The sequence below is a fragment of the Argiope bruennichi genome, chromosome 3 (assembly GCF_947563725.1).
Source record: "Argiope bruennichi chromosome 3, qqArgBrue1.1, whole genome shotgun sequence".
NCBI lineage: Eukaryota > Metazoa > Arthropoda > Arachnida > Araneae > Araneidae > Argiope > Argiope bruennichi.
In genome coordinates this window covers 140,285,482-140,299,660 of record NC_079153.1, presented here as the reverse complement: position 1 = coordinate 140,299,660, position 14,179 = coordinate 140,285,482, and the positions used below count along the sequence as shown (strand labels likewise).

The 14,179-nt window shown below is 31.0% G+C and overlaps 1 protein-coding gene across 6 annotated transcripts in view; it reads left to right on the top strand.

Annotated features, from left to right (window-relative positions):
* The window catches only part of LOC129963219 (dystonin-like), a 319,384-nt gene that overhangs the window by 106,619 nt on the left and 198,586 nt on the right, over nucleotides 1-14,179 (top strand). The window contains exon 1 of one of the 6 annotated variants that reach the window (XM_056077409.1): nucleotides 2,557-3,193. The exons of the other annotated variants lie outside the window; for them this stretch is intronic. Coding sequence (XP_055933384.1) covers nucleotides 3,097-3,193 — 97 coding nt within the window. The 5' untranslated portion in view covers nucleotides 2,557-3,096. Of the gene's footprint in view, nucleotides 1-2,556; nucleotides 3,194-14,179 lie in introns of those variants that run through there. 6 annotated transcript variants of the gene reach the window in all.

The following is a 14,179-nucleotide window of genomic DNA, read 5'->3' as shown; positions in this document are numbered from 1 at the left end:
GCAGCATAATGAATCGAATTAAGTCCATAGGATGCTTATTTCCGACGAAGAGAGAAACTTTTTTTATGTTGCTTCTCACGTTTTTAAAGGAAAGATGAATAACTTCGTCATCATTTTAATTAGAGCCCGATAGTCTGATACCTATGCATCCATTGCGAAAGCAGAATCGACATGACAGATTCCTCTAAAGTGTTTTCTGATTTTTAATTGTAATCTTTAAATTTTAGAAAAGTTTTGTGTCGTGCAGAAGTGCTTCATCATTAGGATGGCTAGGAATGAATCGTCACTGTATGGAAGCGACGCATCAGCAGTGCTTTAATAAAGCAGAGTTAAAACCCACTTTCATATATTATGAGATTAATTTATGAGTATAAAATATTTTGTATAAATAATCTGGTGGCGGAATAAAAATCTTAAAATGTGATGGTTCTGCATATAATATGACAAGGAAATGAAGCCCATCAAAAGAAAGATACTGCATGAATATGCTGTTATAAAGCAAAGTATATTATGCATTCGATAAAAATACAGTCATACTATTTTTTTTTATCTATTTTTTTAAAATTTTTATTTCCAGTTTCTGAAAAGATTGTTTAGTTCTCATTAACACTCTGACAAAATCCCGTTCAACTGTTAAAAGATTTTATTTTTAATTTTCAGAAATTTAAGTTACATTAAGTAAAATTATATTCAATTTGGTGTACGGAGTATAATAAAGGAAGTGGAGAGTTTCATGAAATATGTCTCATCTGGTATTTAGTAAAATGACTCGCATTACAATAAAAGACAAGATTTAAATATGAAGATGGTATAAAATAATAAGATTAAATATAAAAAGACAAGTTTTTACAAATAAAGAAGATTTGATATTGGGAAAAAAATAATCTTATTATGAATATTAAATATTAATATCTGCGAAAAAAAATTTCTAAGGAAAAAAAATTGCTTGTGTAGCCTTTAAAAAGCCTTTAAGCGAGTCATTTCCTTATTTTTGAAATTCCTCCGTAATTCGTCGTAATTATAGGCAAGTTTAAAATTATACTTAATCATAATATGCTGATCATAATATGAAGAAGAGAATCGATTTTTTTTTATAGTAAATATATTTTTGGAAACATTTTTGATAAAGAATTCTTACGTTCTTATGTATTCCATAATTCAGTTTTTTTTTCCTTCATACCATGCAATGCATTCTCTATCTTTTTATATGAAAAATTTCCTTTTTCTTCTCTATTATTCCGAAACGAACGTAAGTGTTAGCTTGATGCTTAGAAACTGAAATGATTAGAATTTCATTTCACGCTTTGCTTTATTTCAAAATTACATCTCGCTTTAGATGGTGATAGTGTCGCTGCAGATGCTAAGGCTTCTATCAAAAACAACGAAAAACCACCTTTTTTCTACTTCCTCGTTTATTACGATGGCCCAGCATGTTTTGCGCCTCGCAGTGTAACAAATCAGAAGGAGCATTTCTATTGCTCTGTTTTCAGTGATTGATTCCAAAATTTGATGAAGGTCTACATATTCGGTGACCATGCACCAAATTTCACTCATAAATTGCCGTATTCTCACGTTACCGTGTTTACGTCCAAGTCAATAACTAACGGTTAATCCTTTTTTTTGCAAAATTTAATATGGATCTACAATTCGGATCATAAAAACTCGCTAAATTTCACACATCTAGCTATTTGCATTTTTGAATTAGCGTGTTTACTCGGAGAAGGACAGACGAACAAATGGATTTCCTGTTGACTGATTTTGTCTAGAGTTTAAGAGAAATATTTAATGCTAACACTTTTAATGCCAAACAAATAGCAGTTGCTGCGAAATAGCAAGCCGAATGGATAAACGCATGAATACCCTGAACGTGGCTTTTTAATCGCATGAATGCGTATAAGCTGCCTTACTCTCTTTCATCCATTTATTGATTTTTAATTAATTAATTAATCGATTAATTTCTAATTCATTATTTCCTGTGTCGAATCAAATAAAACACACCCAGTCATCGTTGTAGTTCCTTTATTTTAATTAAAAATATAACTTTATTACCATACTTATTAAAATTTCAGCCGATTCTATTTAAAGTATCTTATTTTACAGTTTTTCTCAAAAAATGTTCGTTTGATGCAATGGGCAATTTTATCTCGGAGAGGTCAAATGAAAGAGAACTATTAAGTACAGTACATCATCGTTCCGTTTTTCTAAACCTTATAAATTAATGTGATTGGAAATGTTTTTACGATCGAAAAACGCTGTTAAATGAATAACACATGTCCGCTTTGTACCAACCGTATTCTGTTTACTACTACTCTACAGGAGTAAGAACTTTCTCTGCGCCGCGTTCCCCATTCACGAAATACTGCGAACAGTAGTCAGGTGAAAATGAACCCAGAATTCGAACCAAACAAGCAGAACAAGGAGTTGGGGGGGGGGAGAGAAAATATCTCCGGCGTTCTGATTGGTTGAAAGGCTGCAGATGGCGTCTTCGTCAGCGTTGAGTGGGCAATTCGTCCAACTCGCTAGGGAAAAAGCGAACGCAAAGAAACTTTTTCCTCGGAGGAGGGTTGTTAATGCATGTAATCGTAACCGAAATAATCAGCTGTGCTGAGAAGGGCTGCGTGAACGCTCTCCGGTCAAGTGCATGCGTCAGATTTTGTGGTCAACTACTAGCCCATCTTGAAAATGTCGAGTGGTCAGTTATTTTGAACTCCGGATGTCTCGATTTTTTGCAGAAAACCCAGATTAGGCCTAGCGGTGCGTGGGCCATGCCGGCTTTCCAAAAAAGGGTGTTCACGACACGAACGATTCTTTGATCAAGGCTTCCTTCGCCTACTCCCGTGTTTGTGATTCTTATGTTCCTTTTTTTATTTTTTGTTCTGTCACTTTTGATTTCAGTGGCCTAAAGAGACTCCCATTCAGTAAGTGGGATTGACTCCCGACCACCTGTACACGTAGACGGAAGTCGAATTCTTTGCTCGCGGTCTCCAGGCGCAGTGATTGCCGCTTGACAAGAACTCATTCTATCCGTTCGATCGGAAAGTTAACTGTTTGAAAACCGAATTCTTTTTTCGAAGCCGATTCCTTATTGGCTTCTTCATGGAGCTAATAATGGAGAATCATCATACGAATGGGACTAATGGAGAGCAAGATCCCAGTCTCATACAGTATGAATCGAGTTTATACAAATTTAAAGGTAAGCATTTGTTTACGTTTCGGATTTCCTTTGTTTACTTCATTTCGCACTTGCGAATTCGTTGATGTACTTGCAAAATTATCTCAAGCTTTATTGACTATTGTGATCATCGGAAAATTCATATTAAGTATATTGAAACGAGATGATTGATGAAATTTTTTTGTTTACTTTTTTATGGTGGGTTGTGGTTCGCTGCCTGAATATTCGCTTCTTATTCTTCATTTTAACTAGCAAATTTGTATTCTAAACTGACTCGTTATTTTTGAATCAAAATTTTTTATTTATTAATTTTTATAAATGCCGATTTTGCCCAAATCATCTTTTAAAACAAAATTGGATTAAATTATTAAATTTTAATGAATAGATTTTAAAAAAATTATGGAAAAACTTTGTGCATAGAATTTGCCTATATTTTTAAACATTCGATTTCGTTCCTGATCTATAGAATAACGTTTTATTTTTAAACATGTTTTATTTAACTTACTTAATTAAACTTTTGTTGCTTTCAGCTCTATTTTTCTGTCCTTAATAAACCATATCTTAAAAAAAATGTATTCAGCATCTTGATTTGTTTGCTTGTTTTATAATTTAATAATGTATTAATGTATAAGTCAATGATATATTAATTTCGTAATAAAAATTTTAAATACTTCTGCGATTTAATGTAGATGTTGGTAAATAATACTAATATTGCATTCAAGTCATAAATTCTTCGAACAATGATGCGGTTTGCAGTGAAAGGAAGAATGAAAATTTCTGAAACAGCATAACATTTAGAAAGTTATTTCTTTTTCCTAGTTTATATTTCGGAATGCGACAAAATTCTTTTGTCTTTTAGGGATTCGGATAGATTGCGTTTAAAACAGTATAAAAGAGAGTATGTATTCATTGGCGTAAAAATAGATGAAAGTTTTAATTTTAACAATATGATAAATTTTAAAACTACATTTATGAAATTAAGAAGTTAATAGAAAATATAATTCTTTGTGTATTTGATGATATTTAACCTCTTAAAGCGAAATTCTGCATAAATAGTTTCTCCAGTAATGAATTTATATGTATTCTTTTAATAAAAAATGCATTTCACTAAAACAAAAATAACAAAGTTACAGTGAGGAAATATGATTCATATTCTTAAAAAAAAAAAATCAAAATTAACTTTGATTTTCATGGTATACAAGCCTCCTTTTTAAAATACTCTTTTTTTTTTTTTCCATTCTAAAATTTTCTATGAATTTCCTTTCGGAATACAGGAATTTGGTTTAATATACTCAAATGCATGTTCTTTCTTTTTTCCTTTGTCATTTTTCTAGTGGGTAGGATTGGATTGTTGTAATTGCATTTCGTTGTTCTTAAAATGGATAGGACTTGAGAGTTAATTTTAAAAATCCTTAATTGAATTATAAGTTCAAAAAGACACGAATACAGTATTAAGTATATAACAGCTACTATCTTATCTAAGAACTACCCATTTGACAGTTGCCCAGTTGATAAAATAGTGCGGTTGATTATGACAAACAATGAGTAATTGTAACAAAGTGAATTTATCTTGCTGATGAACAACTTCAATTTGGAACGGCCTTCGTTTAAAGATGTGTATTATCCAAAAGTGAAGCAATGCAGCATTTCATCGACGGTCTAGGTTTACTTATCTGTCAGCATTGGGAACATAAAATTTGGTCAGATGATGCTTTTAATGGAAGTAAGGATGAAAAAGAAGCAAAAAAAAAAAAAAAATACCATGCGAATATGTCCAACTAAAATGCAGTTTTCTAAATAAAATTATTCTCGTATAAAAGTAAAATTACTAAAATTAGGAAAGATATATTAGAAGGAAGAAGGGGGGGGGGAAGGAAAGGAGATTTTTTTTTAATGATCAACAAACTCGCTGTAGATTTTAATTACAATAATTTAATTGCAATAGATCTTATTTTTACAGAACACTTTCTGTATTATTTTCCCTTTATTTAGTTAAGAGAATGTGGAGAAATTTCGCGCTGATTAAAGAGCTTTCTAATATTACATTCAGTAATGATTTTTCCTGATCAGTTTTCAGTATTACTTAAGTGCGATGATAGAAAAGTTATTTTTTGCCTAACTAGTTTACTTTTCCAAATAATAAATTTTTATTTATGCAGTATTATCCTCTATGGCGGATAAATCTGCGCTCTGAGCGGGGGAATTCTACGCATGTTTTGAGCTGAAGTTTTGTTAATTAGGAGTAAAAGTACTGTATTGTATGAACTCTATAAACATAAATGTATATATTAGTCCAATTTGATTTAAAAGTCGCATATTCTACCAAAATAAAGAACAAATTGTTAAAATAATTATTAAACGAATTTAAGTGAATAAAATTAAATTTAATATAGTTTTCTTACCGCAACAATACTGCATGAGTTCTATCAGAACAACGTGAGTAACGAAACTCATTACCAGTATTCAATATTTAGATTTGGGTAACATTGAAATCACAAAATTCTGTGATGTTATTTACAATTTCCCAAAGTTCTAAGGTTCAGAATTGTTTCGTCCTTATCTGCCCCACTATTTTCGCAATTTTTTGCGTCGTTATTATTCGGTTTCTTTTAAATTCTAGATTCATTTTTCGATTGGTTTATACTTTTCAAAAACTGCTTGTAAATTTTTAAATTAGCTTTTCACTTTCTCCATCTTTATATGGTTTACATTTATCGAATCACATTGTTTATCTACATCTACACTGTTTAATTGTCTATCTGGACGTTTTTTTTTAATGATATGGATTCCTTATGGAAATTCCTTTTCAAATATATTTCACATAATTTTGAAATGCCTATAAAATTTACAAAATACCCGTTTGATAAAACAGTGTACGGAATAATATCGCGCACCAATTTCCATACTGCGCGGAATTATCCTACTCAAGAACTTATTTATTTAACAAGTCTTATTTTAGTTAAAAAAATTAATAAATTGGCTAAAAAATTATCTATTCCAAGGTAAATAGTAAAGAGTTTTCATTGCTATGAAAAAGAATTTTTGCTTAAAAATTGGTGACCCGAAATTATAAGGACAATAACGTTTTTCACTATACGATAACGCTCATGTAAATAAATAAATAATAATAATAAAAAATGGAAGTGAGAAACGTGCGGAAGCTTGTTCTTTTTTCCAATAAGTAAATAGAGAGGGTTCAAGACCATTTCCCCCTCTTTACTATCGAAAACAGCTGTGCGCTTAGTTACCCCCTTCCTTAATATTTTTGGCTATTAAGTTTCATTTTATTTTCATATAATTGATTACTTTATTTGTACAATAATAATGTATTTATACTAAAAATTTGCAGTAGTCTCTGAATTTGTGCGCGAGAAATCTGATTCCCGTTCTTAAAAAATGCAGTTGACGTTTCTGCGGTTACCGAGCCATTTAAATTTCTGTTTAAACTTGAAAAATATCAATGGGATGGGCAGATGTAAATCACGGTGCTATTAGATTTCATGAATTATATCGTTTCTTAACGGGCAACCGTACTGTGTGGCTAAGCAGAGAAACATTTGAGTGGCGTTTCAGATGCCCGTCATCTCGAGCTTTCATTAATAGTCTTTAATTAATAGTAATAGTTTTCATTGCAAAACTTGTACAATGTCGTGATCATTTTGCTCACAATACATATATTATTACTTTAGTATTGTCAAACTGACAGCCACACTGATAACTAATCATGTTTTTCCAATTTGAACGAGATTTTGCTTATTGTTTCGATCATTCGATTCTGTGCTATTTGGTTTTCCTTAATAAACCAGAAAGGAAATTCAAAATAATTTTGATGCGAAAAAAATAACATTGTTAAACTTATTCAGCGTCTCTAGCCTTAAACATATTAATATTTCCTCCTCTTGATAAATTAAGAATCAAGCAAATGATTGGAATTATGTATCGTATCGAATGTTTCATTCATTAATATAGCAGAAAGATTCTAATCATTTTTTTTAGAAATTGAATTTAAATCATGTCAAATGAGAAGTGTGTTATTAGCATCTAATACACTGCGTAATGAAGGCGGAAGCTGGTGACGTGTTGTTAGTTCAATGTGTTGCGCCCATTAATGTATTGCGGATCTTCTGTATGATTTTCTCTTTCTACTGTTTAAATGCTTGTAGAAGTGCCAGCATTATTAATGGCTGGATTCTGATCATTTATTAATCAAATCTCGGTGTCAGTAAATACTATCTCTTTGGTGGAATTTCAGTGTCACTTTTTCATAAATCTCATTCGGAATTTCTTTTCGCTCTATCTAAAACCCATTGAATGAATAAATCTGTCCGCGTGAAATTTTTTTCCCTTGTTCGGGATGCACGGTGTGTCCGCCTGAGCAGCCATTTTCATGGCATCGCGAAGAATTCGCGCAGCGTTTTGACGTTTCCCATGACTCATTAAACAGTGAAGAGGAAACGAGGAAAAAGAAATATCTCCCTCCAAAGATGGACGGACAGATTAGCGAACAGCCTCAAAAGGAAGTTTCGTTCTCGTTGCCAGACACCCAGGAATTCAATTCGAACCTTTGTTCCTCATAATGCAGATTTGGCTTATGTTCTTCAGTCTCGTTTTGCGTTATGAAGCACCTAATGAAATAAACTGTACCCATTAAATCAGTGGTTCTTAACCTTTTTAAGCCGCGACCCAAATTTGAGAAATATATATAAAAAAAATCTTCAATCCTACGACGATTATTTTTTTTAACTTACAAATTTTTTATTTATTTTTTTAATAATAAAGATAAACAAAAGTACTTTTCGATCCAAGGAAAATTTAATTAATAATCAAGTGTTTTTAATAATTTTTATTGACCAAATTAAAATATATTTATAACTTTTTGAAAATAATTGACATTTTAACTTATTCCTAAAAAAAAAAAAGAAATATCAATACATATGTTAAGTCTTTTAAATTTAAAATGCAAGTCATACAGTTTTAATGAATGTATTCAAGCACAAGGCATTTTCGATTGTTGATATTTATTCAAGTCGTCATTTCTAAAATGTCTGAAATTTGGTGTATTACTAACTTTTTTGGTTCGACTCAGCGCGACCCAAGAAATATGCTTCGCGACCCAATTTTGGGTCGCGACCCATAGGTTAAGAACCGCTGCATTAAATAAACATACCATCCGTTTATTAAATACTAATACACATCCTGCATTGCTTTTGGTAGAAATGTTTTCCAAATTATTTAAGAGATTGTCACGAAACCTTAACTACTCTTAACGTTATTCCATATTAAATCGCTGTTGATAACTACGCAGGGTAAATGCCATGCGATTGGTAAAAATATTGCATGTTAATTCTAGACGGAATGTCTGTTGCGCAGGTATATTAATGCGTTTTGTTGAAGACTTGTTAAAAAGTGAACAGAAACATTTAGTTTTAGCAGGGAATTTTTAATGCGAAATATACTTTTGGATAAATATAATACAGCGATCTCTCTTACCGTCTTTAATTTTTTTTTTTTTTTAATGAAACCTGGCTCATATACTCGGCGTTGCATGGGACTAAAATACTTGTATGTCTTTCATTGAAAAAGTACTTTTGTACAAAATATTATAATGCACAAAATCATTTTACTGTCAGAAACTTTTAAAATTAAAATATGATTACGAATGGAAACAGACGATGTTTTAAAAATGCCAATAACTAATTTTTTTCATAAACTATTGATATACGTTTCTAATTTTATACATGAATGCTAAATGATAAGATTTTAATGAATGCCTTTTGACATTTAATTAAATTGCTCATTCTTTCTCAAAAAAAAAAAAAGACTTGTAATTAAATCAAACAGATTATTGTTTTTGATATATATCTATATTGTCAACCTTCTTGTTTTAAATTTTCTTTTAGTGTTTTTCTAGAATTCTGCTTATGTATTCTGGCAACATTTCGAATTTCTAAAACAACAATATAAATGGGGTTACAAATTTTATGTAAAATAATTTTTAATAGTATGGAAATGAAAAAATGATCTTTTAATCTCGTTATGATATGGAAATAATTTTTGTAAGATGATATTTTCGGAAGATATCGCATGAAAACGTTAAAATGTTGCTTAATTTTTTCATCTGTATTTATTGAAATATTTATTCAATTTTGAAAAATGAATGATAATTAAAGAAAAAATGTGCGCGAAAGTAAAATTGTTATAATTAAAAAGTTAAATTTTAATACTGTATAAAAGTATTTTTTATTAGCTATTTTCTCTTGCTGTTGTGGAAAAACGACAAATTTTGGACTAATTTTTAATTTATTGAAAATTTTAATAACTTCTTCATTCTGGAAAGATAATAGTGTTCATTCTTTTGCTTAATAAATGAGTGCGCAAAATCTGGTTGAATTCGGCTCCGTTGTTCAGAGGTGTGGAACATACGTGCCTAGAATATACATTGCCACATTCTTTATTTTATGCTAAGAATATCTCTAACACAAAATTATTTTAAATATCGTAGTTTTTAAAAAAATGCAGATTGCACAGGTCAATTTTTAAAAACCTCCAAAAGCCAATTTCTTTTCCCCCACATACAAGCTACGAATAATCTTTAAAAATGATGAAAATTTTCAATTAATATTTCGAGTGACTGCTTCAGACAAATAACTAAAATGACTGAAAATATCTATATTTCCATTCTTGGCGAATGGGAATATTAAAATAATTGCATCGGCACAAAGAAGCACAGTTTTTAATTAATTAAAAATTTAATATTTAATTTAATTCTGCAAAGCCTTCTGTAATTAATAATAGCTCTCTATAATTCCTTTAGATTTGTCTAATGTACAATCTATTTATTACTATTTCTATTGTGTAATAATCAAATCTAATTCATCTTCGAGTGTATGCATTTTTTCTGTATATCAATTTGAAATGTATACATTCTCAATATTCGCCTTCTTATTTTTTAAAAAGTAAGTGGCCAGACAACTCAAATTTGCCGGGACGATTTCATTTATGATTCTTTGTGCCGGCTTGAAAAAGTACCTCAGATTGTCTTCTTTTTTTATTGAATTGAACAACTCGTATTAAAAAAAAAAAGTTTTAAAGCATTCGTTTTGGAAGAATACTGCATCCCAAATTTTTCTGCACTAAGTTTATAATTATTTCAGACCATATTCTCTGCACGTCGGGTGTGATATATAATATAAAATATTATTCTCTTTGCATTTTTATTTTTAGAAAAACAAGAGCAATGAAAATCAAGTTTTCATTGTTTTGTAATAGAATTCATAAGATTTTATTTGTGTAATCATATTACTATGTCTTATCACTTTTGTACTTAACTGAAATCTTTTAATTTAGTTTTTCTTTCCGATGATGGAGTTCCTATTTATAAGAATTCATTTGCTGAAATCCACCATCCTTTTTCATTTTCATACCTTACGAGTAGATATCTCATTTCGATGAAGGCGCCTTAAGCGCATTCATTCGCTGATCACTACTTTTAGAGTTATGTTTGGTTAAAGGAGCACTTGAACATTGAACGCTTTTTGTGATCTTGAAGTATTGGCCAGTCATATTCATGTTGTTTACATCAATCCGATTGAATGTCACCTTGTCTGCATTGCACCAGAAAAAGAATATTCATTGAATTATCCATTATGTTTACTTGACATTGCAATCATTAATGTTTTGCAGAAAATTACACCGAGTCGTTTATTGATCAACGTCAGAGACGGCGTGGGTGGAAATATATTACTTGTCACGAATAGATTACGCAAAATTATAATCTGAAGCATGGAAAATGAATGCAATTGGATTTTGAAAGGATTGTGAAAACCAGAGGGTCTCACAATTAAAGTAGAAGCGCTTAAAAAAATCTCCGATACTAAATGGAGTGAAAATGAATTTATATATTTACATGTGGCAAGTTGTTTTTTTCACCACAACAATTCACTGTATAAATCTCGTTAATTCCATTTAAGTTTTCTACTTCCTTTTAGGGAGAATTTATTGCTAGAACATGGATGAAAACTCATTTTCCAAATTACGGGCTCAGTCGATATAATACGGGCTTATTCAAAATGAATGATCCGATTTCGGAATTCCACGTTTTCAAAAGTAAACGATACAGAATGATAAATAACCAATACCTGAATACGAAGGTAAAATATGGAAGTGGAATCTTTCCATCTTTGCCTTCTTACAAGAGATCTGCCATCTCACTGTTCTACATAGATTCGTCGTTTTTTTTTAACGCGGACGACCTTACAGTTGGATCGGTCTCAGTAGACCAGATGACTTAATATTACACAGCTGGTCCCCTGGGTCGCTAGATATGACTCCATAAGATTTCATCATTTTGGGTGGGGGATTGTAAAAGGTAATATTTATGTGAAGTTATTACCCACAAATGATTGCCGCTGCTTTATAGCATATTGGGCTGGTATTTACTCGACATTTCAGTATAACTTAAGGAAGTTATATTGTTCCATATTTTTCATTTCTATTTTTGTATCACTTATCATTCTGTGTTGCTTATTTTTGAAAATAAGGAATTCTGAAATTGGATGATGCATTTTGAACAACCCTTATATCCCCTCTGCATTTTCGCACGAACTGCCAGCGCTGGTTTTTGTTGTAGATAGGTTGTTGCTGTTGTAGCGCAGATCTTTGAAGCGATATTGTGTAAGCAATCCCTTCCGGTTCGCGCTGGCAATTTACTGGTCAATGTGAGAAGCATAATACAATTCATTTAAGTTTAAAAATGCATTTCCGCTCTGAGCAAAGAGAATAATGTAACTTCAACGCAGAAATTGTTAGAAATCTAATCTTTTCTCATTTATTCTTATTTGCATTGGAAAGACTTTACTGGAAACATTTTTAAGTTCTGTATTTGATATTGCTCACAGCCAATTTAATTGCATTGTGTGCAGTTGCTTTTATATCTCACAGCACCGTTCAGTGACATCATCCAAATGACAAACTTTGTAAACCATGGAATAAATGAACTAGATAGAAATAATTATAAAATCATTTAATAAGGCCACTTCGTTCATAACGATTAAAATAGGTATGAGTTATTACTTTCTATCTATATATTTATTAAGTTTTGAATCAAATCCCTTTCTCCATCCATTTAGTATTAATACTATACAGAAAAGAACTTCTATACAATAGTAAACGGTTGGAAATGAAATAGTTTTTTTTAACGTTTTTAACTAAAATTCGTCTCATTTTAACATAACGGACAAATCATTTAGGCAAAGTGACTTTTTTCATATGGCCATATGATTGTGTGACAGACGTTCAAGTGTTTGATTCACTTCGTTTGTTCAGATGAACGAAAAGACCAGAGTTAAACCTTATTGTTTATATCATTAATGCAAAATAGCAGATGTATTTTGAACTGTGTAAATAATTTTCGATCTGTTGTGATTTTAAGATCCAGCATAAAGTATCGATTTCTCTCGACATTTTTTTTTTAGATATTGAACTATATATTTTATTGAATTCAATTCATCTTTTTATATTGACCGATTTTATGTAACGTATAAATACTAAGGCATTGCAATTAAAAATGATTGTACTTCTTTACTTCAACCCGGGTGTTTTAAATATAGGTAAGGGAGAGATGGGAAAGATGAGAGTGATCATTCTCAATATCGACACTATTCTGTGATAGGATAATTCCTCTCATAAGCTGTTGCGTTGGACTTCCTTGTTCGCCTGCGGAGCATCGAGAGAATTAAAATTGGCTTAAAAATGTTAGACGTAGTTTTTCAAATAAATGCGTGTTCTTAAAACTCTTTACTATGTTACGTGTTCATCAGGAATTTCTCTGATTCTCCGTCGTTTTAGGAAAAGTGTTATTCTATGCTTTGCCACGATTCTCCAAATCCTGTTACATTCGCTGTCTTTATATTTTATATATTCATGAAATATGGGTGTATTGCGGAATGTAAATCCAAGTTAGCATCAATTGAAAATTATTTGCAAATAATACATTCTCACACACAATTTTTGCAATTCCAACAACGTGCAAACGTTTGTTTTCGCAGTGAGTGCTGTTGGCGTGATGTAATGAGACTAGGTCAGTGACGTCATGTCGTGACTCACTGCCCGCTCAATTGCACACACGTTTCTTTTTTTACCTTTTTCGGAAAGTGAAAATCAATGCAACCTTTTTGGTTTCTTGTCATTTTTCAATTGCTGGTTTTCGGTTGCTTTTATGTTTCTGTGTAGAAATAAAAGAGCAACTGGAATTTTTCCTGAAGGATAGGTCAGTTATGGAATCAGGAAGTTTAATTATTATTATTGCCTTATAAGCGGATTAAAATCGCATTCATTTTCATTTGAAATGGAACTCATTTTGCCATTGATCGGTAAAAACTTTCGTTTCAAATAGTACAATTTAAAAGTATTTTGTCAGAAAAAAATAATGCTATTAATATTATAATGCAATTGTGTTAATTTTTTTAATCAACCAATGGAGATCAATGTTATTAAATTGTAATTAAATTATTGTTAGGAAAGCGAAAACAACGAAATAAAAAGTCAGTGAGATCATATTACCTTAAACAGCGAGTCATTGCACAAAGCATGCAGCATATCGATCATCAAAAATATCCCCGCATTATTTCTTCTTTTCTTTTATTGATTTTCGTTACATATCAGTTATAATTGTTTATACGTTAGTTGTTATTAAATTCTTTATAATCTATACAGGCATTTCTCTAAATGAGCGTTTTTTAATAATATAGCTTATTGCTGAGTAAAAACAATATTTCATTTGTACTTGAAATGAATGATTAAATTTCATTAGCACGAGACGGATGTGATGATTAGTGGTCTCTTCGAAATATGGATGAAGCTGCTGATTTTGATGTAATGTATTTGGAAAATAGAACACTTTCTAGAGAATGAAAGATTCCGGATTTTATGTGATCGTTCGCATTCCCGAGATTTTGCATAAGATGTGGTCTGGATTTCTTCTGGTATCGTCTAGACAGGAGTAAACAA